The sequence below is a fragment of the Callorhinchus milii genome, unplaced genomic scaffold (assembly GCF_018977255.1).
Source record: "Callorhinchus milii isolate IMCB2004 unplaced genomic scaffold, IMCB_Cmil_1.0 Scaffold26, whole genome shotgun sequence".
In the NCBI taxonomy this organism is placed as follows: Eukaryota; Metazoa; Chordata; class Chondrichthyes; order Chimaeriformes; family Callorhinchidae; genus Callorhinchus; species Callorhinchus milii.
In genome coordinates, this window is record NW_024704767.1 from 4079075 (window position 1) to 4105438 (window position 26364).

The 26364-nt window shown below is 40.2% G+C and overlaps 1 protein-coding gene across 1 annotated transcript; it reads right to left on the reverse strand.

Annotated features, from left to right (window-relative positions):
• Positions 1–25162, reverse strand: LOC103187401 (RNA polymerase II elongation factor ELL). The gene is made up of 14 exons (XM_042344026.1): positions 25028–25162; positions 20452–20499; positions 16870–16997; positions 16601–16607; positions 16271–16424; positions 15287–15552; positions 13490–13614; positions 11872–12004; positions 8134–8248; positions 6827–7345; positions 5069–5132; positions 1662–1833; positions 1359–1403; positions 1–989 (listed from the first exon to the last, which is right to left on the reverse strand). Exons 1-14 carry the CDS (start codon positions 25160–25162, stop codon positions 882–884), a joined length of 2019 nt encoding a protein of 672 aa, XP_042199960.1. The 3' UTR covers positions 1–881.
• Between the last annotated feature and the right edge of the window lie 1202 nt (positions 25163–26364).

A 26364-nucleotide genomic window follows, 5' to 3' on the forward strand; every position in this document is an offset into this window, starting at 1 on the left:
TAAAATCTTCTTTCAAGAGTCAATGCTTCTAAAATTATTTAAATTTTGATTCAAATACAATAAATTTCTTGCTCAAGATGGTGAAAATTAGAGCTTTGAGGGCAAGGAAGAAATCACTTCCAATGCAAAAGTGTGAACATTGTTTGCACATTTGGTAATTTGTGGAGGATTTTTTTTTAAGTTAACTTGCATAAATGTACAGTATTTGTTTTGAAGTTGGTCACTGAGTTGATACTATGTTATACCCACTGGAATTCAGTGATGCATCATTGAATTCTTCAGGCTGGTTTAAAAATCACAAAGAGGGAAAAACAGAAAGGTCACTAGAGAAAACACATACACTACACACACGCAACTCATAGTCAGTTTCATTAAGGGACGGAAAAGCACCTTAAGGCAATATTGCTGATGAAATGTGGGCAGTTTGATTAAATGTCAGCATTATATTGCCTAAACCTGATTTTTTAATATATGGGATGCGAGCATTAATAGAAAATCCTACTGCATATAAAGGTTGGCCCCTTGGAGATGCATGGCAGACGGTTTAAAATTCATATTAAGGCATCTTGGATGAAAAACATTTATTTTCTAATATTATACAACAGTACTATTTTCTTCTTGTTTTATGATGCAATATATACATTGTACTGTATTAATGTATAAACAGCTTTCTGTGTGGCTCAGTTCAGATTGGAGAAATTGCTGGTATGCAAACTTGTTAACATTGCTGATATGCTCAGTCCTTCATTGACAAAGTTATTGTGTTTCTCTTCAAACTTCTTCAAACTGCAGTGAGCAATCTTTCTTTTTAAAAAAAGGTAAAAATGGTTCTTCTAAAAATCAGTCTTCACACAAACAGATGCGCTTGATGGTGTATCCCATCATGGCATGTTGTTCCGATCATACTTCAATATCAACTGTTTAATGTGAGCCAACTTCCGATGCAGATGCTCGCATCGAACCTTTTCTTCTCGATAAGTAGGATAAGTCTGAAAAGGAAACGATGCTATTTTATTTCAACAAATAAATCCCAAAACTAATTTAATCTCTAATCTGAATAAATATAGTCAATATAATTGTCATTTATTTGTAGTTGAAAATTCACTTGCTGGATTGTGGAAGAAAAGAAACGTAAAATTTAAAATACCAATGCAGGATAATGAAGTGAAAGGTCATTAAAATCAGTCGTTCTAAAATGTATAGTTTAGACAATAATAACCAAACATGTATATTAAACAACCATATCAAATCCTTGATATTCATTTAAATAGTTACGTTTTTAAAGAATGTCATCAAACAAAACCGTTAGCTATTACTTTGCTTCACTACATTTCCCCCGAATAAATAAAGTGGTGTACCTTTTTTAACTTCTTATATTCCTGAAATATTTGGTCCTCCACCCTCTGAAAAACAATGCCATGAACAAAATGATGGCAACTCGCTCTTAAAACCAAACTCATTTAAAATATACTGTATCCTAAGTTTTGAAACCCGACTTCATGGCTATTGGGGTCAGTCCTGGATAGACCCCAATTTTTACGCTAACAACATATATTTTCCACAAATAACAATTTTACCAAGCAATCAACAACAAAATCTGCAAATCAAAGTTTGAACGTGTGAGCCTCCGTCGATTAAATAACCTGCAATCCATCTCTTACCTTGTATGCCTTTGTTCCTGGGCTAAGTGTTTTGATTTTTGATCCAAGTTGTACAAATTGTTCTGTTATACCTCCAATTCTTGCGTGAAGGTCCCTGTATTCATCATATTCTGCATTGAAATCATTCCGATAGCTTCGACACCGTTCTAAAGATTTAATGGTAGTGTACTTTCTGCAAAAATAATTTTACTATTACAGCAAAGCCTTCAAACCATGCAGCCTTCTACATAATGCGAAAAAGCGAACTTTAGTATGAAACCTATCAATTATTACACCAAATAGAATTGAAGAATATTCTCAACTGAAGAAAATCAGAGGGGAGGGGGGGAGGCTGAAAGCAGGAGAAAAGGTCAACCTATTGGTTGTACAGATTTTCATTTTAAAAATGCAGCCCTAGCTACCCATGTGAGCACTCACAATTATTTGCTAGCTAATAATCAAATTTTGGTCTGGCTATAGCTTTCCCACCAATTCTCATGAATCCTATTCTGGTGTATTAATAAGATGTTTGTCTGTAACAGAGCAAGCACATTTCCTGGCCTTTCTTTCCAAGACTGTAGATCATGTTATTGCCAGATCATCCAATATTAAAGCCAAAAACATGAGAAAAAACTGTGCTACCTAATTTCAGAGTAATGGAACAGTAAGACTTAAACCTGTAATCGTCGGGATGAGAGAACTGAACCTTACGACAAAGATGTTTATTCAAAAAGGAAAACAATTAGAGGAGCTTACAAAAAAAAGTTTCTCAACAATGCATCTGAAATGCCAACTGTGTAAATAGTTTACAATTGTATACTATTAATTTACAAGCAGGGTTAGGTAACAAATTTGAATTATATTGAATTAAAATGTATGCCAGGAGGTGGCAGCAATTTTAGGGATCTTTAGCCAGAATTCTCACCTAAAATGCTTCAGTATTCAAGCAGCATGTCCATTTTTTTAAGGCTATTTAGGAACCCATATTGAAACAACAATTATCTTTCCTTGTTGCTAACAGCTCAGGTCAGTTCAATTGAAAGATGTCATGATGGCTCCCTGATAAACACTTGATTAGTGACAGTTCAATCACTACTAACTGTCCCAAGAAATGTATTCTTAAATATATATCCAATTTTACAAATTCACAACCCGTTTAGTAATACTTTAAATGGTAAATCAGATTGCATATTGTACAGGAAACCAGTTTGTTTAAACCTCACCACATTAACTATGAAAACATAAAATTGAAATTACTTTGAAAAATCACATTATGTACTTAAAATATATTTCCATCATTTATTTATAAGACACATTTGGACAAAAATCTTAAGCAAAATGGAGAATGCAAAAGAACACAACCGCCATTTTTGTTGAATGAAAGCAACTACATTGAAACATTTATTCAATTACAATATGTTAAATTGCTCTATATAAGTGTGGTTGGTCTTTTTCTTTCTTCAAATGCAATAGAATTCCACACAAACATTTCTGAGAAAAAAAGCGAGAAAAAGCCAAATGGTTTGAACTCAATGCAATATTAAGACCTTCGTGCCCCACAACTGTACACCCAGCTTTATTGGAACTCATCCTCGTTTAGCAAAGGAAATGGGGATTGATATTACGCACCAAACAATGACATAAATCATTAATGTTAAGGAAAATAAATGGTATTTTAAACAAAAAAATTCTGGGAGGTGTTAGAGCCATTTTGAGGGATGCCTGCATCCAGCCCAAACAAAGGTCCTGAGATGTTCTGGACAGTTTTCTTCCAAGTTGGAAATTACATAATATTATCAATGATTATAATGCACGCGAGCACACACACACACCTACCCACCCCTCTTTGAAGCACTATAAACAATTAATTATGTTGTTGGTTAGCCTGACAGAGCTTCTGGAAAGGTATGTCGATAAAATATGAATGTGTAGTCCAAAGACTAAGACAATAGATAGATTAAAAACAATTATATTAAAGTTAAAATAATGGACAATTCATAAAATGTACATCCCTAATCGTGTGCCTGCAATACAAGAAATATCACATGAAATTCAGGATAAGGGTTAGTCTTAATAGTTTTACCACAAGGATGTGCTGATTGCACTGCATTAAATGACAAACCACACCTATAATGAATAATCTAACATTCTTCAGTCAACAAACATGCAAATGTTATTTTGCCTAAGTAGCAATTTTTATGTGAGGTGTCATTTTTGGGAGTCTGAATAATAATGAAATAATGAATAGCCTTTTGAAGCACCTTTATTCAGCACAGATCAGCTTAACTTGACCAACCAATCACTATTCTCCTTTGCAGGGGAGGAATGTGGTTAGCAGGGTATGTTCCTCCAGGTTGAGATGGAGGATTCCATTCCAGGCATAGTGACATTTCTATATGTAGGTGGAATATATATGTGATGCCCTGGTTTGGATACTTGACGATGGAATTCAGCATATGCAAGACATCCAGCTGACCCATCCACCACCTCCCCCCCAAAAAAAGTAATTCCTAGTCTGTTGCTCATTTTGAGTTCCTTTGTTAGTCCCTTAATCTACCAAGCCACGAGAAAGGGCTATTATTGCTAGTCAGATTCACCAAGGATGAACGTTGCCTCGGTGTGTTCCCAGGCACGCCTGGAATAACCATAAACTTTGCTGGGACTGCTTGTAACCAAAACTAGCTTCAATTTGCTCATCTAATAGTCCTTCAAAAAGAGCTAATATCCTTGAAATCACCCAATGAACATGCAACAGCTTTATGCCTAGAAAATCTTTTCCTAATTATAGAAGTAACCTTAATGCCTTGCTGTCTGCAGAACTCTGATCCACCTAGCTTAGTTTGCAACATTGCTACACCTCCAATTGCACCATTAATGCTCGTATACTATAGGCACTGAGTATCAAACTGGGCATGAATCCATTGCTGTCCAAGAGATCACACATTTTGACATCCAAGTCACCAAAAAAATCTCAATGTCTACTTCATGGACGCAAGACAGCACAATAAATAATCTAGCTGATAAATTTATGAATGATTCTTTCTGTGAGCGATCCTTAGTTCTAATTGACGCCCACCTGATCCAGAGTAAGGATGTTTCCTTAAGTGCCCTGCAATCAAAACTCCTTTTCCCCAAATGGAAATCGATATTGATATCCTTTTGCCATCAGGAAACCCTTCCACTTCCCTATTCACATTATGACAATCCAATCAGCATCAACGTTCTAGGTGCAACCGAGGGCTGGTACAAAGTCAATATCAGTTCTTCCAGGTGTCTTTACTTCATATTCTGTAGTTTGACAATTAGCTAATATAAATCTTACTGAATTAAGATGCATAGGCTACAGATGTAAGGTAAGAACATACTGCCTTCACTAAATGCAGCAATTTCCTGATGCAAACTAATTACTGAATTACAATGCTACTCACAATAAATAGTCAGGCATTTCAGTTGTCGAAGTAGCGGTGGCAGATGCATTTGTGGTTTCATGCTCTGTAGATAAGTAAAGATCGTACAGATTATTTACTAACTAAAATATTTACTGTCAACGGACCTTACTAATTAGCAATGATAATAACATGAAGGTTTCCTGGTAACAGGTATTAGTAACAGCCTAGGATCGATTTTTCGACTTACACTGAAACTGTTACTTTGGTTAATGGATCTTCATTGCTGTTTTGAGGTCAATGATCAACAAAATGAAAGGAAAAATTCCTTGACCCTTGTGTACACAGCTGAAAGCAAATGGCCCTCACTACACCTGCCACATTTCCAAAAAGCTGGGATACAATGTTTGAGCAAGCAGCTAACACGACTGGAAATATAAAGAGGAAGCTCTTTATTGACATACGTAAGAGTACACATAAAAGAGTATAAATGCCACCAAAACTTATAATTTTCTTCAAAAAAGCAGCACATTTTGTAATTGTTACAGCTAAAACAAAGCATGTGAAAGTATGTTAAAGTAGAAATTTTTATTTTTAAAAAAACTTCTGATTCAGATTATGAGTCAGTTAAATCAAAATAGCAGGCAATTGTATTGCATTTAATATTGGGGCAAGTAAATTCATATCAATTAAAATATAAGCACTGACCCATACATTTACAATTATTGTATTTCCTGCAGAAATAATTAATTGTAGCTAATTTTTGCTTTGTTTTGCATCACTCAAAGGCAATTTGACCCAGGGTATTTACACTTAAAGGCGGTGTCATTCAGACGTCCAGCTGACAATATCCAAGCCAAATATTTCATAGGCAAAAGTCAGATTTGAGTAGCGGTCATGCTCTCAAATATTGAGTATTTGGTGTGAGACTGAGCTGAATTGACTTATTAAAAGTAAACTTAAGTTCCCTCTCCTAAGATTACTTTATAAGTTCCTCCTTCCCTTAACCCATAATAAATTACAAGAAAAACAGTGATACAGAACTAAACATGGAACTCTGACATCAACCAAACAAAAGCAGAATTACTATTCTGATGAAATGTCAATCTCTCTCCCCCCTTTCCTAACTCTTCTTCACTTGACCCATTTTTTTGGCTCTTCCTCTCTTTCATCCTCTTTTTACATCTGCTTGTTTCAGAATTCACCCAAATGCCACACAATTGATTAAATGGCTCTAAAACCCTAGAGTAAATTCATTATTGCAAAGCAGAGATATCCATGAGCTCCCAGAACAAATCTAACTCACTCGAATAAGCAGAAACAGAAAGATATTAGAAGCAGGATGAACAAGAAAGCATAAAAATATTTGCTACTGATGACAGTGAATTATCTATATTAACCTCTGTACTTTCTGCAGGACTATTGGGTTAGTTAAAGGTAATTTAATTCTTAAACCTCAAAACTATGTGTAATCTAAATGAACTCACAGTTTGAGCATTTAATGGAAAAGTATTGGAGCTCCAATTGTCATTGGCAAGCCAAATCATCCAATAAACTGCAAAAAAATGCGTTGAATTCTTAATGCCCTACTTGATTTTATGAGGAGGCCTGCTTAATTACCCCTCCTCACAGGAAGATGCTATTGAAATAGGTGGCAGTTATTAACCTCAAAAGGATCAAGGGCTGTGTTCAGTTAAAAGGATTCAAACCCAGAATGTCATGATAGATCTAATACTCAATAAACTAAGCTCAAAAAGGAACATCTAATCAGAACACTTTATAAAAACAGATATCTCTTACCTTTAATATCCTCTCCATGTTCCTTCCCAACCCTGCATACCGTACTCTCTTCAAGCCACACTTTTCCTTCAGGTTTTGTATGCTCCCTCTCCTTTTCTTTGTGTTTTTTGGATTTTTTACTGTGACTAGAGAATTTCGTCTCTGGTGAAAAGGAATAATCTGTTCTTTTTAAGTTGCTTTGAAAGATTGTTCTTACAGCTGGCACATGACGTCTCGGATCTCTGGTAACATCTCTGTTGTCTTTGAAGTGCTTATTCCTGCTCACGTGAGTTTCTGTTGAGCAGCTGTACTTTCTGTACCGTTCACTAAACCCGTTTTGATTCTCAGGTAAAATGGTGTGTTTTTGGAACTCCGTTTTAACAGTTGCACTGGAATCCGTTGTGGCAGTAAAGCTTAACGTTACATCTTTGAATAAGGGTGACGTCCGTTCAAAACAGGTTGAAGATGACTTTTTGACTGCGGTACTTTGCTTTTCTTGTTTGTGTGCAAATCTGTAGATTCTGAATCCATCGGCCGTTTCTGGAAATATGAGACTTCTTTAGTCAAAAGCAATAGTAACTGTTTACTATAACCTACTCAATGACAAGCGGGACGTATATTTTATGATTAATGCTGAGTAATTATGTAACAATTTACAACAATGAAACTTCTTTCCAATCTGATGTTTTCACCAAACCATTTTGGGGTCATTATCATTTAAATTTGCATTTAATTTCATTAAATGGGAGCCTGAAAAAGTCTTTACAAACATTTAAAAAAAATTGTTAAAGGAAAAATGGAATTAACATTGATTGACCAAAGCTCTCCACTTTAAATATTTGCAATTCCAATGCCCTGCATACCCTACACTGCATTAATGCCAGTTGACACATGCATTTGCAACACTCCCATTTCATCTTATACATTAAAACAAACCTTAATTCCATACTGTTGCTCTCTTGCATACAGAGATCTCAATTCTCAAGAGTTTTATGTATTAATAACAGCTTGTATTTTATATAGCACCCTTCATATAGGGCAACATCTGAGCACTTTACAAAGATGGGGGCTGGTTATGAGAAAGGTTGGGGGAAAGGGGAAGTGGCCATGGCACATTCAAAGAGGTAGGTTTTAAGGCAGAACAAAGCCAGACAGAGAAAAGGTGAGACGGAGGGAGTTCTAGATGTTCAGGGGGAAGAATTCTTGAAAGCTCCTCATATGTAGTTCCAAACGAACCCTCCAAATCCAAAGGACAATTTTTAGATGTGGCCAGCAGCTTATTTAATGAAACTACAGTAATCATATGGAAATTAAAATTGCCATTTTACCAACAAAGGATCTTTGCGAGGGCTCAATTGTGGTGAACCTTCCCCTGAGGATTTCTGGAATAGAGAACCAAGTTGACAACTCTTGGTCTGAATAGAATTTGATGGCTTCAATTTTCTAAAACAGAGGAATTAGATAGAGATTGATTACTGAAAGTAAAATGTTATTATCCAAGGTCAAACCGTTATCTACACAACACATTTCTCCACAAAAGGTCTGATTCAAAACTCTACTATCGCTATTGGTTCTGCTCCTAAATAAACGAGAATCTTACAATATAACAGGCAGAACTGAGAAAATAAGTATGCAGAAATAAATTTAAAAACAGATAATAAGCCTATTCAAAAGATTTTGTCAACAACACTTTCGACTGTTGACTTAGATTTATTTTGACAAACATTGTGATTGTAATTTTTTGGGTCAGTCGAGCGGCTGACACAAGCAGAAACCCATCGCCATGCTTAAGAGTATCCAGACAAGACAGAGTTCCACATATTTAATGCCATTTACACATGGAAATTTCCATGTCTGGAATACAAAGCATGCTCTCTTACTGGAAGTAAACATCCTGCTTACCTCATACCAAAGATTAGTGTGTGCAGGTTGGCGAAAACCAAAGCTTGGGAACTCTACATTGCATTGGGGTTCGACTGGAATTTAACCAGCTAAAACCACAAGACTTGTCATTATCAGAATGTCTGGTAAGCTTTACGTCCCTTGTTCAGCTAGGGCTGTCCTACCCATTAAAGCTTTGGCTTGTAGTGTTAAAAGGAACAACAACAACAACAAGATTCCATTTATAGAGCGCCTTTCACGTCAGGAGGACGTCCCAAGGCGCTGCACAGTTGGGTCATGACCCGAGCAGGGGGGAAATGGTCAGGGTGAGGGGAGGGAAGGGAGGGAGAGAGGAGGGGGGAAATGGTCAGGGTGAGGGGAGGGAAGGGAGGGAGCGAGGAGGAGGAAGAGAGTCGAGAGGGGAGCTGAAGGCACGGTCAAAGAGAAAGGTTTTGAGACCGGCCTTGAAGGAGGAAAGGGAGGAAGCAAGGCGAAGGCACTGGGGGATGGAGTTCCAGAGCCTCGGGGCTGAGAGGCTGAAGGCCCGACCACCGATAGTAGGGCGGTTGGGGCGGGGGACGTGGAGCAGACCGGAGCCAGAGGAACGGAGGGTACGGGCAGGTAGGTAGGGGGATAGTAGGTTGGAGAGGTAGGAGGGAGCAAGGCCGTGAATGGCCTTGTAGGTGAGGATGAGGATCTTGAAATCAATCCTCTGGGGGATGGGGAGCCAGTGGAGGCGAGCGAGGGTAGGAGTGATGTGGTCCCGAAGCCTGGTGCGGGACAGTACACGAGCTGCAGAGTTCTGAATGACCTGCAGCTTGTGGAGGGAGGTGCCGGGAAGGCCGGCGAGGAGAGAGTTCCCATAGTCCAGCCTTGAGGTGACAAAGGCGTGAACCAGGGTTTCAGCAGCGTGAGGGGTGAGGTAGTGCCGTAGTCTGGCGATATTCCGGAGGTGATGGAAGGCGGTGCCAGTTGTGGTGCGGATGTGAGGGAGAAAGGACAGCTCAGGGTCGAACAAAACGCCGAGGTTCCTGACTGGCTTTGAGAGGTGGAGAGTGCAGCCTTGGATGCTGATGGTGTCAGCGCCTGAGGTGCGGAGGCGCTGACGTGAGCCAATCAGGAGGGCCTCGGTTTTTCGCACGTTGAGCTGAAGAAAGTTGTCTCTCGTCCAGGACTCGATGTCGGACAGGCAGGCTGTCAGGACATCGGTGGTCGTGGAGTTGAGAGTAGAGGAGGAAAGGTAGAGTTGGGTGTCATCCGCATACATGTGGAAGTTAACCCCATGTTTGCGGATGATGTCACCGAGGGGGAGCATATAGAGGGTGAAGAGGAGGGGACCGAGGACAGAGCCCTGAGGGACACCACATGAGACAGTACGGGGGGTGGAGGAGAAGCCATTCGTTGAGACGAAGTGAAGACGGTGGGAAAGGTAAGAGCTAAACCATTCAAGGACAGTGCCTTGAAGGTTGAGGTGGGAGGACAAGCGGTGGAGTAGGATAGCGTGGTCGACCGTATCGAATGCTGCCGATAGGTCGAGGAGGACGAGGAGACAGAGGGAGCCCTGGTCACAGATGGTCAGGATATCATTGGTGACCTTGACCAGGGCAGTTTCTGTGCTATGAGCAGCACGGAAACCTGACTGAAGGGGTTCGAAAAGAGAATGGGTGGAGAGGAAAGAGCGCAGTTGGGAGGCGACAACTCTTTCCAAGACCTTGGAGAGAAAGGGGAGGTTGGAGATGGGCCGGTAGCTTGATAGCTGCGACGCATCAAGGGAGGGTTTTTTCAGGGTGGGCGTGATGATGGCAGTTTTTAATGGAATGGGGACAGAGCCAGAGGAGAGGGACAGGTTTATGATGTCAGTGATGTGTGGGGCAAGAAAATGGAGCTGGGAGATAAGGAGTGGAGTGGGGATGGGGTCAAGGGAGCAGGTGGTTGGTTTTAGGGATAGGATGAGTTCAGTGACAGAGGGTGGGGAAACGGGTACGAAGGTGTGTAGGGGAGGATGGGTAGGAGTCGGAGTGTGGGAGGGAAGGGGTGGGTGGTGGGTGGAAGTTGGAGGGGAAGTGACCGCGGAGCGGATTCCCTTGATCTTGGATTCAAGGAAATCCAGCATCTCCTCGCAGTGAAGGTTGGAGGAGATGACCTGCGCGGGGTGGCGGGGGGGACGGAGGAGTCGGGATGTGGTGGAAAACAGTAGCCTGGGGTTGTTCTTCGCCTCCAGGATTATCCTGGAGTAGAAGGACGACTTGGCCGAGGCTAGAGTGGAGCGGTAAATTTTGAGGAGGTCCAGCCAGGTCCGGAACTGACTGGAAAGAAGCCCTGCTCTTTGTGGCTGGTCTGCACCTCAAAGTTCTGCTGATCATCTAGACTGGCTGGTTAGTTATTTGCAATGCCCTTGAATACTGCAGATCGATCTTGCTCAAAAAACAGATGAGACTGCCACAGAAAGTGACTCAATTCTCACATTCCATTGCCAACCAAGCGACCTTGGAGCCATCTCCAAAGTTTATATAATACAAAAGAAACAATACTTTCTGCAAGTTATTAAATTCGCATTCACCAAGAGCCACCACCATAATTCTGCTTTAAGGCAGGTGAAAGTTTAGATTAAGTTGGAAAAACTCAGCACATCTATTTTGTGAATTTAATATTTCAGCAGGATATACTGTTCCTTACTGAATTTGTGATTTTGGTAAATGTTGCCTCAAATTTATGAAGTGCTGCACCTCATTAAATTCAAGGCTAAGTCATTGCTAATTCAACAAAACATATGGTGGATTGTTAATCTCTGCACACAATGACTTTTTCCGTGAAATGACAAGGACATGAAAATGAAAAGATACAATAACAACAGAAGTGCATGCTCTGAACTATTAAAAGATTGCAAGAATGGAAGAGAGTGGATAAGAAAAATGCATAATAAAAGAATATTGGAGTAATTTTCATTGTTTGCCTTATTTCAATGCAACATTCTTGTGATTTCAGTTCCTCTTTCCCTACTTTTGCATCAATCTATGTACTAGCCATGTTAAATGGGTAGCATTCTTGCCTCAGTCAGAAAGTTGGAGTTTCTGCAGGTGCCCGGGCCAACAAAACTTTAGATAAATTAGTCATTCACTACATTGCTGTTTGTAGGACTTCAGTTGTGCACAACAGTTATTCTAAGTTGACAATCAAATTAATGCTCTGTGTGATCTCGGTAGTCTAGTTCCTGAGCCAGGCAGGTCTGCAGTACTCCCAAAGTACTCGTGTGAACTTTCCATCCAAGGCACAATTTCTACACGTAGGTGGCATGCATATGTGGAACTCTCAAAATGCCTACAAAAAGAGTAATTACACATTAAAATAATTGCATTGAAATTGATGTTACAATGGCTATAAAAACACAAGTTTTCTTTCTTTATTTCTTTTGGGCATTCCTCTGTATTTGTGAAGGCCTAGATTAGCTATACCACTTAAGAAATTCCAAGTGTTGCTTTTATGTACTTTTTCTAAGCCACAGTTGCAAGTCAATAGTACTGTATGTTCACTATATCCCACCATCAACCGAAATCATACTGGCAAGCCAAGTTTCAGTCCGCCAAGACAAGCAGCCATGAAAAGACATCCTGTGTCTGGATTGCCACATCTGAGTGATATTACTTTTTCGGACATTTTCAAACAAAAACAAGTCACTGTGGGAAGTCTGTTATTTCTGTTATAAACCTTGGTTGCTGGCAGAATTATCCTTGTTGCAATACATAGCCTACTAACAAGCCAGATACTGGAAACTAACACGCATGATATTTATAAACAAATTCAAGCAAAAATTTCATTCAACAATCGGTATGGTATAGTTTTGTACTTTTTCATTGTGTATGCTAGTATGCAGATTCATTTGGTGATTGCATGGCAATTGTACAAGATTACACAAATAGTACCAAATGGTATAAGTATGATTGAACAATATTTTTTTAAAATTACAATGGATTAAAGAGGACACCATCCTCAATTATACAAGATCTTAATTAATGCAACAACCTCATAATTAACAAATCCCAAACTCCACCATCTACATCCTCACATACAAACTTCACAGTCCAGCATCCCAATTTTCTCCAGGTTCTATTAGTTCCCCATCTCCTAACAGATCGTCTTCAAGATCCTCACTTATTAATCTCTTCATTCCCTAGCACTTCCCCATCTTTCTGATCTTCTCCTACTCCACTCCTCAGGTCACCCATCCGCCCAGTTAACTTAGGCTGTGTGTACTTCTCTGCAATAGCTGAACCTTCAATTACTACACTCCTAACCCATGAACTCTCTCTCTACCCCTTCTTCTTGTCTCCAGTCTTTAAATCCCACCTTAAAAAAAACTACCTCTTTGACCATGCTTTTAGTCACATTCAGCCCTCTCCCTCTATCTCCCTTGCTCATCATCCAAAAGAAGTACTCCAGGATATTATCCTACATGATGGGCTCTATATAAATGTAAGTAGTTGTGTTGAACTTCAAATTAGCCATGGTATTTTAACAACGCACTTGATTGACTAAGAAAAAGTAGGGTAAAGATTTGGAAAATCTTCAAAACTTCATCCACAGATCTAGTTTTGATCACAATTTGATTATCTCCTAAATTATAACAGTAATTTACTCTGGATTTATCCCACTTTCCAACTAGCCAGCTTCATTCAAATTATCAATGGATTTCGTCACAATTTATGAAGCCAGTGTGAATTTATACAGCAACCCAAGCAAAGTGACATTAACTTGCATATATCCACTTGTTTGAATTAAAACATACAATGTACTAAAGTGATCTACCTTATTAGGAGCCGTCTTATTAATTGTTTTTCTTCTTCACTATAACCAATCCAGTCTTGTTGGACTTCCTTGTAGAGTTCATCTTTTATGGTATAGCTGTTGTCCTTTTGGTTCAACTTTGCTACCTAAAATGAGAAAATAAAATTCTTCAAATTCAGAATAGAATAACCTGAACAAAAACTGAACAGTTGCTAACTTGGAAAATTAACTTTGAATCAGGAAATTGTTTTGAATCAGATAAGTATTTTTTTCATTTCAATACTTATTTTCTGCATTGTTTAAGTGAGCGGTGAAAATATTGTGCCTCATCGTTACAAGGTCAAATTAAGGGAATACTGCAAATTTTACCCCCATGGTTTAGGATTGGCCAGGACATACTTTGTGTAGTACATTGCTCACTCCTATAGAAGACCTCAATCTAGCACCATACTGATTCCTAAATTGTTTTTCATAAAATGCGACCACAGTTGCTCTCATACCTTTAAATTAAGGGCATATTCACCTTGAATTCTTGTGTTTGGATGGCCTTATCAGAAATCTGTACATACAAAAACTGCGTTGAAGTGTTGGGTGTTCTTGTTGCAAGCTGTTTCTTCCTCCAGGTAATATTCCCTTTGAAACTAATTTGTGTTCATTAATTATGTGACCTTCCAATTAGCAGTTTAGTTTTTTTCTCTCTAGGTGTCTTAATAGCATTTCACTAGTCTATCTTCTGAAAATAGATTGTAACTGAACTCTTGGCTCAATCTAACATGGGCACCTGTAACATTCTCAAGAGATCATATGAAGAAGACCAACTGTAAAGCAATCTAGAAGTTCTACTGAGGGCAATACATGAATATCATTCCAGTGATGAACATTATATCTGTAGATATCTTGCAACTCCAGTGTAATGTGGTCTTCTGGATCCAAAGTCTTAAAAGCTCAGTTTTAAAACAGAGCACAAAAATAATTACCAACTTCCAGCTCATCAGGTTTCCCCTGATGTCACTTCCTTATTGGTACTTCAAATTGACCTCATTGGCACTTCTTGAGCATAGCATTCACATGCAGAAAATGCCATTGGTGGCAATCTGACATCATAGTAGTTAGCTATATTTTAGTGCAAGAACCTGGCACTAAATAATTAATAACAGGATTGTCCCATTATAAATACTTAATATTTCAAGACCTAAGAATTTTAACAGAATTGACATCAGAACAGGTTGCAACGATTGTATATCAAAGCAATTTAGAAACAGATGTGTACAACATAACCAAAAATATCACAAAAGGCATTGGATGCCTTCATACACTGCTGGAGTTGTGCCTGGATTGGATCCCATTCCAACACAACTTCAGCAGTATGTGAAGAATGCAAAACAAAAAAGTGATTTTTTGGGGTCAGCTGGGAATCTGATATCTGCAGACACCCATCACCATTGCTTTAGAGTATCCAAACAGAGTCCTATGCATGTCACCTACATTCCTATATTTGGAATGGAATGCACACTCTTCCCCCATAGGGATGCGTCCTGCTTTCTTAGTTTCAATGACTATTATGCACAGGGTGGCTAGAGCCAAGTTTTAAGATCCCCACACTTGTGCTGAGGCACTGCTAGAGTTTAACCAGCTAAAAACACACAGTTTGTCATTCAAAGCCCTGTCTGGTAAGCTTCTCGCTGTTTGTCCAGTGAGGCCCAGATTACCTGTTAGGGCTTTGGCTTGCAGGGTTAAACAGGGGATATCCTTTTACTATGGAAGTCCTATTCCATTGACTATTATTTCAGTGGATTTTCTCTTCAAATTTTCCCTTACCTGGTCCAATACAAATGGTAGGTCAGCCTTATCTTTTGGATCGTTTTTCTCTCTTTCTAGCCAAAGAATTAGTTCAGGCTTTTTATATGGCTTTAAAGCTAAAAGGTGAATGATACGATCCCTAAGAGGCTTATGGACAACAAGACTGGCATTGCTTTTCTTCAGTCCAAAGCACAGATTTGTAGGAGGGGAATGTTTTCTAAATGGAATGCCATCAATGGCTGGGCTGGAGGGTTGCTTTCGACTGTGGACAAGTTTGCGAAGGCCTAGAAAACAAAACAAAAATCGTAGTGAGCACCCTATATAAGTGGCCACTGGATGGCACACAAAAACACAAGTTATAAATGAGATGAGGCCTGTAATTTTTTAAGTATTATTCTATGTCTATGATTACAGTGGTGAGACATCACCTTGTTGACGAGTATCAACAAGATAATAATAATCCCTCCAAAAAAACCAAAAAACAATAATAAAAAAAATTGGTCATTTTCAATCTACGACTGTTTGTGGGACATTGCTGTGCGCAATTGGCTGCCGCGTTCGCCCACAAATATACAGTCAATTCACTTTACAGTGTGTTCTGTGAAGCGCTTTGGGACGTCCTCCCGACGTGAAAAGCGCTATATCAAATGCAAGGATTATTATTATTATTATTATTATGGGGGAGAAATGTTTGATTGTGGTGAATTAAAACATCACAAACTGTCCCAACAGTCAAACAAGAATTAAGCATCCAGGGTCTCTCTTCCACCAAAAATAAGCCTATTCAGCCACATAAGACACGCATACACACACACTCTTCCGAGTCCAGCTTTAACAATAATCATTCCAAAGCAAGAGAAGGAATTCCATCCTATCCAGCAGCTATAGGCCAATCTTGATTTATAAACATTGTATCCTACTTACAAAAATAACAGCTTCCCCGCATACCTGGAGAAAGCATTAACACAATACAGAGGCACCGACTGCCAACACCAGTTATACCTTGCTGTGATGCTCCTGGTTTAATTTCTATAGTTGTCCGACTCCAAGATTCTTTCTCAACCTGTGACATTCGTTCTCTAGTCATTTGGTAGGAATCATCAGTGGCACAAACTGTAATTTTTTCTGGAATGCTCCCTAGACAGTCAAGTTGGTTCTTTCAAAACTGATTAAAAAAAGGTAAATTTTATTCAATATAGTCTTCAACAAAAAAAAAAGGTTTTTAATGCTTAATCACCAAATAGAAATAGGACACCATCACGTTTCACAGGCAAACATGTACACCCACACACCCACAGTACAAACACCGCTTATTCATATCGTCACAACTACCTGACCTCTGATCACAGCTCAGATGCTCGGAAGTCGTCACGTGGGTCAACAACATGCTTAGTTCATGTACACATACTTTGCATGCATTTGTAGCCTATTTGGGATTTTACTTGAGCAACCCAAGATAGAGAGATCCTATCTAAGTAAGCACACAAAGACACATACACACCCAAAGACACACACATGCACAGTATGGTTGAAAGAAGAGAAACAACAGACGCATTAAACGTAGAGAGAGATGCAGAGTGGTGATTTTGTAACTTTCTTACCTAGAAGTATACTGATGGATGCAGTCAAAGCTTGCCTGAGGCTGGTCTTTGCTGTCAGTCGACAAGTAAAATGAAAAACGTCGCACACCATTGCGACAGTCTGGTGTAGGAGCAGGAATTTTGATGTACTGTTTTAAAAGTGGAAAATGCATTATAAACTTTTATAAACAAAATACGTAACATTTTGCTTCAGTACTTCACAATGCAGTATTATATTTGCTGGGTTCAAACCACTACATCCTGTAGCTCAGTGGTTAGAGTGTTCACCTCGCAAGTGAGAGATCTGGGTTTGAATCCCAGCGAAACGTTGGCCAAGTTCCTTACTCTGCACGCCTCCGTTTACCTAGCAGTAAGTAGGAACCTGATTGTTAGTCGATTGGCAGATCGCTTTTCTGGGGGTAATAATTCTTTTTAAAAAATTAACAATAATAAATTGGTCACTCAATCCACGACTTTATGGGACACTGCTATGCGCAATTGTCTGTCACGTTCCTCCCACAAAGTATACAGTCAATTCAATTAAAGTATATCTAATAGTTTTTTTTCGCCAAGCAATTCCTATGTTCCTAATTGAACTGAATCTCTGCTCTCCTATGTACTGCCTCCAGTGAGTGAGCAGCTGGCGTCCTTATGCTTTAGTAACCAGACTACAAACAGTACCATCACACCAGCCTGACTGCGGGATAATCTGAACTTATCCGACTTGGAAATATAGCTCTAGTTTTCAGCTCACTTTGTTTGTTGTTGCCTCAAAACCATTTGGATTTATTATGGTCTGTGGAGTGGGTATATTATGTGCCTTCACTCATGAGAGGTCATCAGAGGTCCATAAACTGCACTTTTGTCCAAGAATGTTCATAATCATTCATAGAGCACGAGAAGTATTAACTCGTAAATCTGTGCCATAATAATGGGGCATTTACTTTAGAGAAAGATGTAAATTTTTTTGTATTATGGTTGTTTTTGTACACAAAATGTATATCCAAAGCAGATAAGACACATATTCACAAATAATCCCAATAAACTCAATTTTGTGTTTATCCCCAAGGACTTTCAAGCAATGTGCAGTGTATTTCTGTTTTTTGGGAACAGACTGACTGGCTGATTTCTACTTTCGGGCAATGAACTTACAAAAGGAAAATAAATCCACTAATGCAAATTGTCCTCCTATTGTTAAATATTGTTTGAGTTATGAAAAGAACTTAAAGATGAAATCTGGATTTTCAGATGGCCTAGTGTAGAAAAAAGGTACACTTTTTGAAAAAAATGAAGTATAGCTATCTTCCAACTTGGGACAGCTTTGACACTTTTAAAATGGTCATAAAAGCTGCAATGGAAAGCTATTGTACAACAGCAACTTAAAAAAGCTTGAAGCATCTTATTCTTGTTGTTACAGGTTCAGATTTTATTTTGTTTCAGCATGTCAGGTATTGTCATGCTTCCAGGTGGCTGACTCTGCATGACTAGTTGCTGCTATCAGCACAATTCCCTAGTCAGACCTTTAAATAGCAGCTGAAAGCACCCCCAAGGGCCTTCTGTTAAACAAAACATACAAAAGGGATTCCATCATAAGAGGGTTTTAAATTACCCTAATCAAAAAGTAAATGTTTCACCAATCATTGGACGACAGTTACCATAGCACCTCTGAGATTTTCGAGGTTCTTTCTAAAAACTTTAACTGAATTTGTACGGTGAACGGGCAGATTAAAAGTGAAAGGTTATTTTGGTCATGCGTACGCTAAATCTGTCAAATCTCTTTGTAACAAACGGGCCTCATCGTTGCCTGATCATATTACATCCCACAGAAAGGCAGATGGCTCACTTTCAAAGTATCCCAGGTTTACTGGGGCCAGCAACTATGTTACTGATGCCAAGTTGAATTTTCACACTGCCTCCAAGGGCAACATTACCCAGAAAAGCACAATAAATGGTTCTTCCTGAAAGTCTCCAGGTTCACTGGCCACATGTTTCTGGCTAAGGGTCGGAAAGCCGGTCTAAGCTTGCCACCCTCACAGGCCAGCAAAATGTGTTTTTGCCAATACTGGCCTTTAATATCTACCCAAGTAAACAGGGAATGTTATGAATCTCAATTTAACACATTTATATTTACACCAATGCTTTGGAATCTGCATGACCATATATTTATCAATTCCAGGATACAGTATAATACTAAGCCCGTTCTATTTAAACCTTCCCTGAAGTTTTCTGTCAGATAACAGGATATTAACAATCAAGGATTAGACATCAGATACAAGTACTAAATTCAACATATTTTGGAAATGCTTGAATTCTAAAAGCATATTTACATTGCAAAACTAGTTTAGAAAATAGTTCTCCAAAAGAAACTGTCAGGCTAAGTGCTGTTTGCACTGTATGGCAGTTTCTTCAGGTACCAGTTCCACTTTAAAGCATTGTGCCTGTCAGAAAACACTTGGGAATATCAAAATTGAGTATAAACAACCCAAACTCAACAAGTGCAAAAAAAAGATTTTTTTATTTTCATTTAACACCAAGTTGTTTTTACAGTAGACAAATACAAAGATACCAGGTTCAACAATAAATAAGGTGCCAAGGATTGCACTTATAGCAAGAAGAATCAAGAGCTCAGTTGCCTCGGGCTGAATGAATCACAACTCAATATCCCTGCTCTCCCTATGCCAAAGTTTGATTATGAAGCACATCTCAGTGATCAGCAACTTCTTGATTTAAAATATAACCTAAAAATATCTCCAAACCAACTTCCTATAAAATAACAGCAATCTGTGGTTCTATTAACCCCTTATTTTTCTAATAATTCTTTATTAACCAGAACTAAACTTTATATAATTCTCGGTACTCCTTACTTGTAATAATACTTGTGGTTACTGAGTTGACGCAATTATGAGCTTGAACAAAGACCAAAGCAAGTGGTTACTTGAATAAGAACATTATAGTACAATAATAAAAAAAAGTCTAGGCTGACACTCCAATGCAGTGCTCAGGATGCACTGAGTTGGGTTAAACTAAGTAAAATAGTTTTACAGTCCAGGATTTTTATGCTGTCACCATCTCAACAACTGCTGTATCAGCACTGCCTATATTCATGGCAGTTTGTAGGGCATAGTTGTGCACAAATGGACTGCTGCGTTCACCTACAAATTACACAGTCACTACACTTGACAGTAAATCCGATGAAGCACTTTGAGTCATTCTGTCATTATATTGTGTGCAATACTGTATTATATTCTTGTATTTTTTTACGATTCTGCGTTCTTCCCATCCAAAATATTAATTATTGAAACATTTTGGATTCAATATTATCTCAGATTACTACATTGCTATATGGAGTAATACATAGCTACGAAACAGTAACGTAAGCGTATAAAAAAGCAAATCCAGTAGGACAGACATTGCATTGCCTCTAAGGCCTGGATGGCAGCCTTATTTCACAGTAACCAGAAATGCACGTTGAAAAAATATTGTGCAGATCAGAACACAGGAAAAGTTAACAGAAAGTTGATTATCTATTTGTTTGCTCTTATTATAGACTGTGAAGCTAACGGAAACTTGAGTGCAATTTAATGTAAAGATTTAATTACTTACTCCTCGGCCTTCCTGGAAGCAGATGACAGGTTGGTTTGGTAAAGAATTCTAGGAAATGAAAAAAATATATTTATACAGAATTCCAATAGGCACAAACCCAATATAATGTTTTTGTATTTAAAAATTATGCTGTAAAATAGATTTTAGCACTGATTTAGACACCAGTGTCAAGAAATTCTTAGTTGATTTTTAAATACATTAAACTTGTAATTTTGTAATAATTATGTGATGTAATAGAAAATAACTAGATAATGAAACATATGCCTTGTCCAACAATATCGAATTTGCATGGACACAAAAACTATATGCACAAGAAATATTATAAACTCACGATAACTCATCCAGGGGAAAAGGGTTGAGTCTTGAGTTATCCAGAGTGGCAAGTTAGGCATATATATAAATACATAAGTAAATGCGGCCGGGTTATTAACCACATGGTGACTTAAGTGGTTGTGAAAAGTTCATCTAGAGTCGAGTTATCACAATTTACTGTATTTATAATTGCACATGCATTGCTTCAGGTGAACATTTCTACAGAAAAAGTATCCATGGAAATAAGTGTCAATATTAATTTAGATATTAAACTGCACACTCAGAAAAAACGGCTTTCAAACCATGGAAAAACTGATGGTTCTTAGCAGTTAGTATAAAAACAGCACATTTCAAAAGGATCCTCGGTTGGTGTATTCGTTCTCCAAATCATCAATGGACTTTTGGCTTAGTCGTAAAATATATTAAACCAGTATCCCATAAGGTTGTTTTCTTAAAACAGAAATCATACTGTTGAGTTGTATAAGCTCACCCCAAATTATTTCATATTCACTATACACCATTAGCTTTATGAACTACTACAGTATAATGTGATAAGGTGTTTTTTTAATTTTAGCATTATTATTATTAATATTATTAGTTTATGTTAAAGTGAATGGCTTTGAAAATGTTCTCAAAAGCGATAAGCATTAACACTAAAGGCTTGAATATTTAGCATATACCAAACTTTTGAATTTGGGAGTGTATTTCAAAAATGAATAGTATATCAGTAATGCACCCAATTGTGTGTCATCATGGTGAAGATGTACACAGATGGGTTTAAACTGCACGACCCAAGTCCACACCCACTTTAGCACTTAACACAACCAAGCCAAACCCATCAAATCCTCAGAATCATACTCTACTTCAACAAATGGAAACAGCTGGTCACATAGATTACATGTGCATTTGATAAAAATGACTCATCAAAATAGTTTTAAAAATACCAATACCTTGTACTTTAGCTGCTAACACATTTCAGAAACATTTAAAAAAGAAATACTTTTACTATACTTTTCACTGATTATGTCCCTAAGGTTTCAAAGGTCATCCTCATTTGAACAGTATAAACTGGAGGAGAGAGATTTTGCAAGAAACCTTAGGGACATAATGAAATGTCAGAAGAGTTCTGACAAAAGGCCATCGACTTGACCTGTTAACTCTTTCCTTTCTCCATATATGCTACCTGACCTGCTGAATGTTCCCAGCAACTTCTATTTTTATGACAAGCATTACTATTATTCCATTTCTCTCCCTTGTCCCCCACCCCTACATATGTTCAATATCTATGTTGAAATAGAAGCTTATGAGTCTCCTGACCTAAATTTTTGCAATTATTAAGCAGTGAAATGCATGGAAAATAATACTGGACAATCCGTGTGCTGTAAAAATCAATATAAAATGCTCTTAGTTCTTGTTATACTGAAATAAAGATCATTTAAAAAAATTAGCTTGGACTTTATGTTTGCAGCCTGATGAGTGAAGAGACCTAAGAAATTTTCAATGTAGACAGAGGAAACCAACTCTCATCAGACCAGAGGACTACTTGCAAGAAAATCAATAATGTAAATATGATTAGTGCATGCTAAGTTCAAATGGCCTGAAAAGGATGCAACAAACATTGGGAAGGCCACAATTTAGGTTGACAAAAAATTGCAAAAACCACACTAAAACAAAATTGCAATAAGCTAAGTATTAAAAAAAATTCCTGAGTTTTGCAAATTGGCCAAAAAAATGTCATAATTAACATTATGTGATGCGTATCTGTCTACTAAATAAAAATAAAATATACCTAAAATATACTTACAAAATTTGCATATATTATAAATTAGAGCAACCGATTGTACTTTCATAAGCTTTTGGAAGAGACAGCTTTGAGAAATAAATGGTTTGTTTTTAAAATTAGCCTGGACTCTATGTGTACAGTATTTAGAGTACAAACTTTACGAATGTTTAATTACTGAATGTTTAATTTATTATTCCAACTAAAAAACAAATGTGTCATTGAGAATTGTAATCCGTCTTTTTTATTCAAAAGATTTATATTACGGGATGCATTTTCTTTCACACACTAAAGGCAAAATAGCATTCTTTAAAACTTGCAAGTAAAGTTTTACATTATGAAAGTCATTTTCTCTTTTAGGCAGACAAACTACCCAAAGAGTTGTTAGGATATGAAAAGCCCTACCAGGAGTGATGGTTCAGGCAGAATCCATAATATCTATCTAGTTCCCTTTTGAGAGCTATCTAAAAAAGAGTAAATAAGCAGGGGTGTGGGGAAAGGCAGGTAACTGGGACTCTTTTAAAAAGTCAACACAGACACAAGGAGCTTAATGCCCTTCCCTACCCCAGCTCAGGTCTGAAATGCTATACTCTGTCCAGCCTTGGGACGTTTTCAATCTACGACTGTTTGTGGGACATTGCTGTGCGCAATTGGCTGCCGCGTTCGCCCACAAATTTACAGTCAATTCACTTTACAGTGTGTTCTGTGAAGCGCTTTGGGACGTCCTCCCGACGTGAAAAGCGCTATATCAAATGCAAGGATTATTATATTAAATATTCAATTGTGAAGCGGATTCTCAACTTTTTAATGCAACTTGAATATTTCTACCCGTCAGTTTTAGGAGAATAACAACTATTCGAAAGCATAACTCCAGAGAAACACTTGACATAAACATTCAAAGCTTCAACAGATCGGGGGAAGCATTTCAAAAGCTTCTGATTCACATCCACAACTGACTCCTCAATAAGACCCAGAGCAGCCGAAGCTGAGGCTTTGCACAGCAACCAACTCAGTAAATAATGATCATCACCATCATCATCATCGTCTCAGGTTACCCAATTAGGACCTGGTCGCGGATGGAGGGCATTTTTGGGGGCGAAATGACTGACAAAACGAACTGACCAGCCCTTTCTTTAACTCATGACTGCGAGCCACCGAAGGCGGCTGGACCTGGTCAAAGTGCGGACAGCGCTGCCGCTCAGCACCTCCACCCAGTCCGCTGGACAGTGCCAACGCGCACGGTGGCCGCACGCCCCCACCCCCCTCCTCCCTCCCACCCCGAGCAAACCGCTGGGTGTGCGGAGCCGCAACGGACAGACAAAATGACCTGCTTCAATCCTCTGTCAGCCAGGAGGGAGGGAGAGGGGAGGGAGGGAGAGGGGAGGAAGGCTGCGATTTTAAAAACGGGCATTCGAGGGTTTCGGTGTGTGGAAGCCAGTGAGTGACGAGGGTCGGTGGAGGGAGTCTCCGCACAGGTAAACAAACCCCCTTTTAAACCCTCTCCTCCCCTCCAGTCACCGCAAACAACCCACATCACCGAAACAGCGCGCACGGGTGTGACCGCGGACTGTGCAGGAGCCCAGACTTAGAGAGGGACGGCGGTAAGTTTAAAAACAAACATAGCCGACACCGACCCGACAGATCACAATGTCGGACACACTCCTCTCCCCCCCGCCCGGGCTCCAGCGGGGAGAGAAAGTTGGTGTAAAATTCAAAACAACCGGTAAAGGCTGAGGCGAGAGCCCCCGGACCCTCTGTAACACCCTCCCTTCCTCACCCCCCCCCCCCCCCCTCCCTCCCTCCCTCCTTCACTCACCTCCCGAAGTTTCCGTTACGAAGTCCGAGCTCTGGCAACCGAGTGTCTCCTCAATCCAACCCCCCACCACCCCGCGGGGTCTCCCCACTCCCTCCCCCACCCGAGGGATCTCCTCACTCCCTCCCCCCCACCCGCGGGGTCTCCTCACTCCCACCCACCCCCCGAGGGGTCTCCTCCCACCCCCGCGGGGTCGCCTCACTCCCACCCACCCCCCGCGGGGTCTCCTCACTCCCTCCCCCCCACCTCCCACCCGCGGGGTCTCCTCACTTCCCCCCCCCCCCCCCGCGGGGTCTCCTCACTCCCTCCCCCCCCACCCGCGGGGTCTCCTCACTCCTTCCCCCCCCACCCGCGGGGTCTCCTCACTCCTTCCCCCCCCCCACCCGCGGGGTCTCCTCACTCCTTCCCCCCCCCACCCGCGGGGTCTCCTCACTCCTTCCCCCCCCCCACCCGCGGGGTCTCCTCACTCCCCCCCACCCGCGGGGTCTCCTCACTCCCTCCCCCCACCCGCGGGGTCTCCTCACTCCCTCCCCCCCACCCGCGGGGTCTCCTCACTCCCTCCCCCCACCCGCGGGGTCTCCTCGCTCCCCCCCACCCGCGGGGTCTCCTCGCTCCCTCCCTCTCAAAGACAAGAGACGAGATAAAGAGACCGGGGAGCCGCACGACCCTACCGTCAGCTTCTGATAGGCCTCGAGCGCTCTGAGCGCCGTCTCCGTCAGCTTGACGTGGTACCGGGAGAGCCGGTGACCGGCGGCGGACGCCCCGCAGTTGAGCCCAAAGCGTCGCTCCTCGCCCAGCGCCGCCATCTTGTCTGAGCCGCCGAGACGTCAGAGCGCGGCTGTCATCCCCGCGCGCGTCACTCACTGACCGCGTCACTGGCCCCGCCCCTCGCCCCTCCCTCCCCCCACTCACCCTCTCTCCCACACCAATACAACAACAACAACAATAATAATAATAATAATCCTTGCATTTGATATGTCCTTACAATCCCTTCGCCCCCTTCGAGACACTTCTCCTCTCCGACCGTCGCCTTCGACCCAAACCCCCCCCACCCCCCTCCCTGATTCCACCCCAATTCCCCCCCCACCGACCGGCCGGGGTCCAGCCAGCGGGACGTCCTCCCCGACGTGACAGGCGTCTACGCCAAGACGTAATCTGGTGTTGCATGTGGCGCCTTATCTCGTCTTCGAGGCGTCGGACAGCGCTTCACGGAATATACCTACACGTGTCGTACAGTGAATTAGCTGTGTGCTTTGCGGGGGAAATGCGGCAGCCAATTGCGCCCAGCGGTGGCCCCAAAACCGGTCGTGGATTGAGTGATCACATATTTTTTTTTAAATCCAGGAGAATGGCACCACCCATGTGAAGCACTCATCCCGTGCAATTCACTATGCACCCAGGAGAATTTGACCCAGTAAATCAGGTGATAAATCATCCGCAGTCAACTCCTATCAGTTATTTGCAGAAACTTTACATTGAATTCTCTATCGACCTCATCGACTAGACAATGACTGCTGTGGGATGCAGGGGAGAGCTGAAAGAACCAGAGAAAATAACTAAAGCAAACAGGAGACATCAATAAAATATGTGATGGCAATCACTGCACTACAAAAAATAAATTCTGAATAACGTGCACATCTGTAGCAGAATGTATGAAATGCTGATTGCGTTGAGTAAGAAACAATTCAACTCCAAGACTGGAAATGTATGCACTTCAATATACATTAGGTTTAACAAAGTAAATAAATCTATTTTAAATAGATTTCTCATTTCATCCAGCTACACTGAAAATAGTTTTTTTAACAATAGAGTCACCTATATGGAATTAATGACTGCTGATGCCAATTTAATTGCTTGAGTCAAATAATACATCTACTAATTAATATTGAACCGGTGCTGGACATCACACATTGGTTATAATTAATAACATTGTGTGCTCATAACACTAAACCCTAATTGAAACAGTGAAGCCAGACACAGATTTTCAATACTGAGATACTAGAACTGT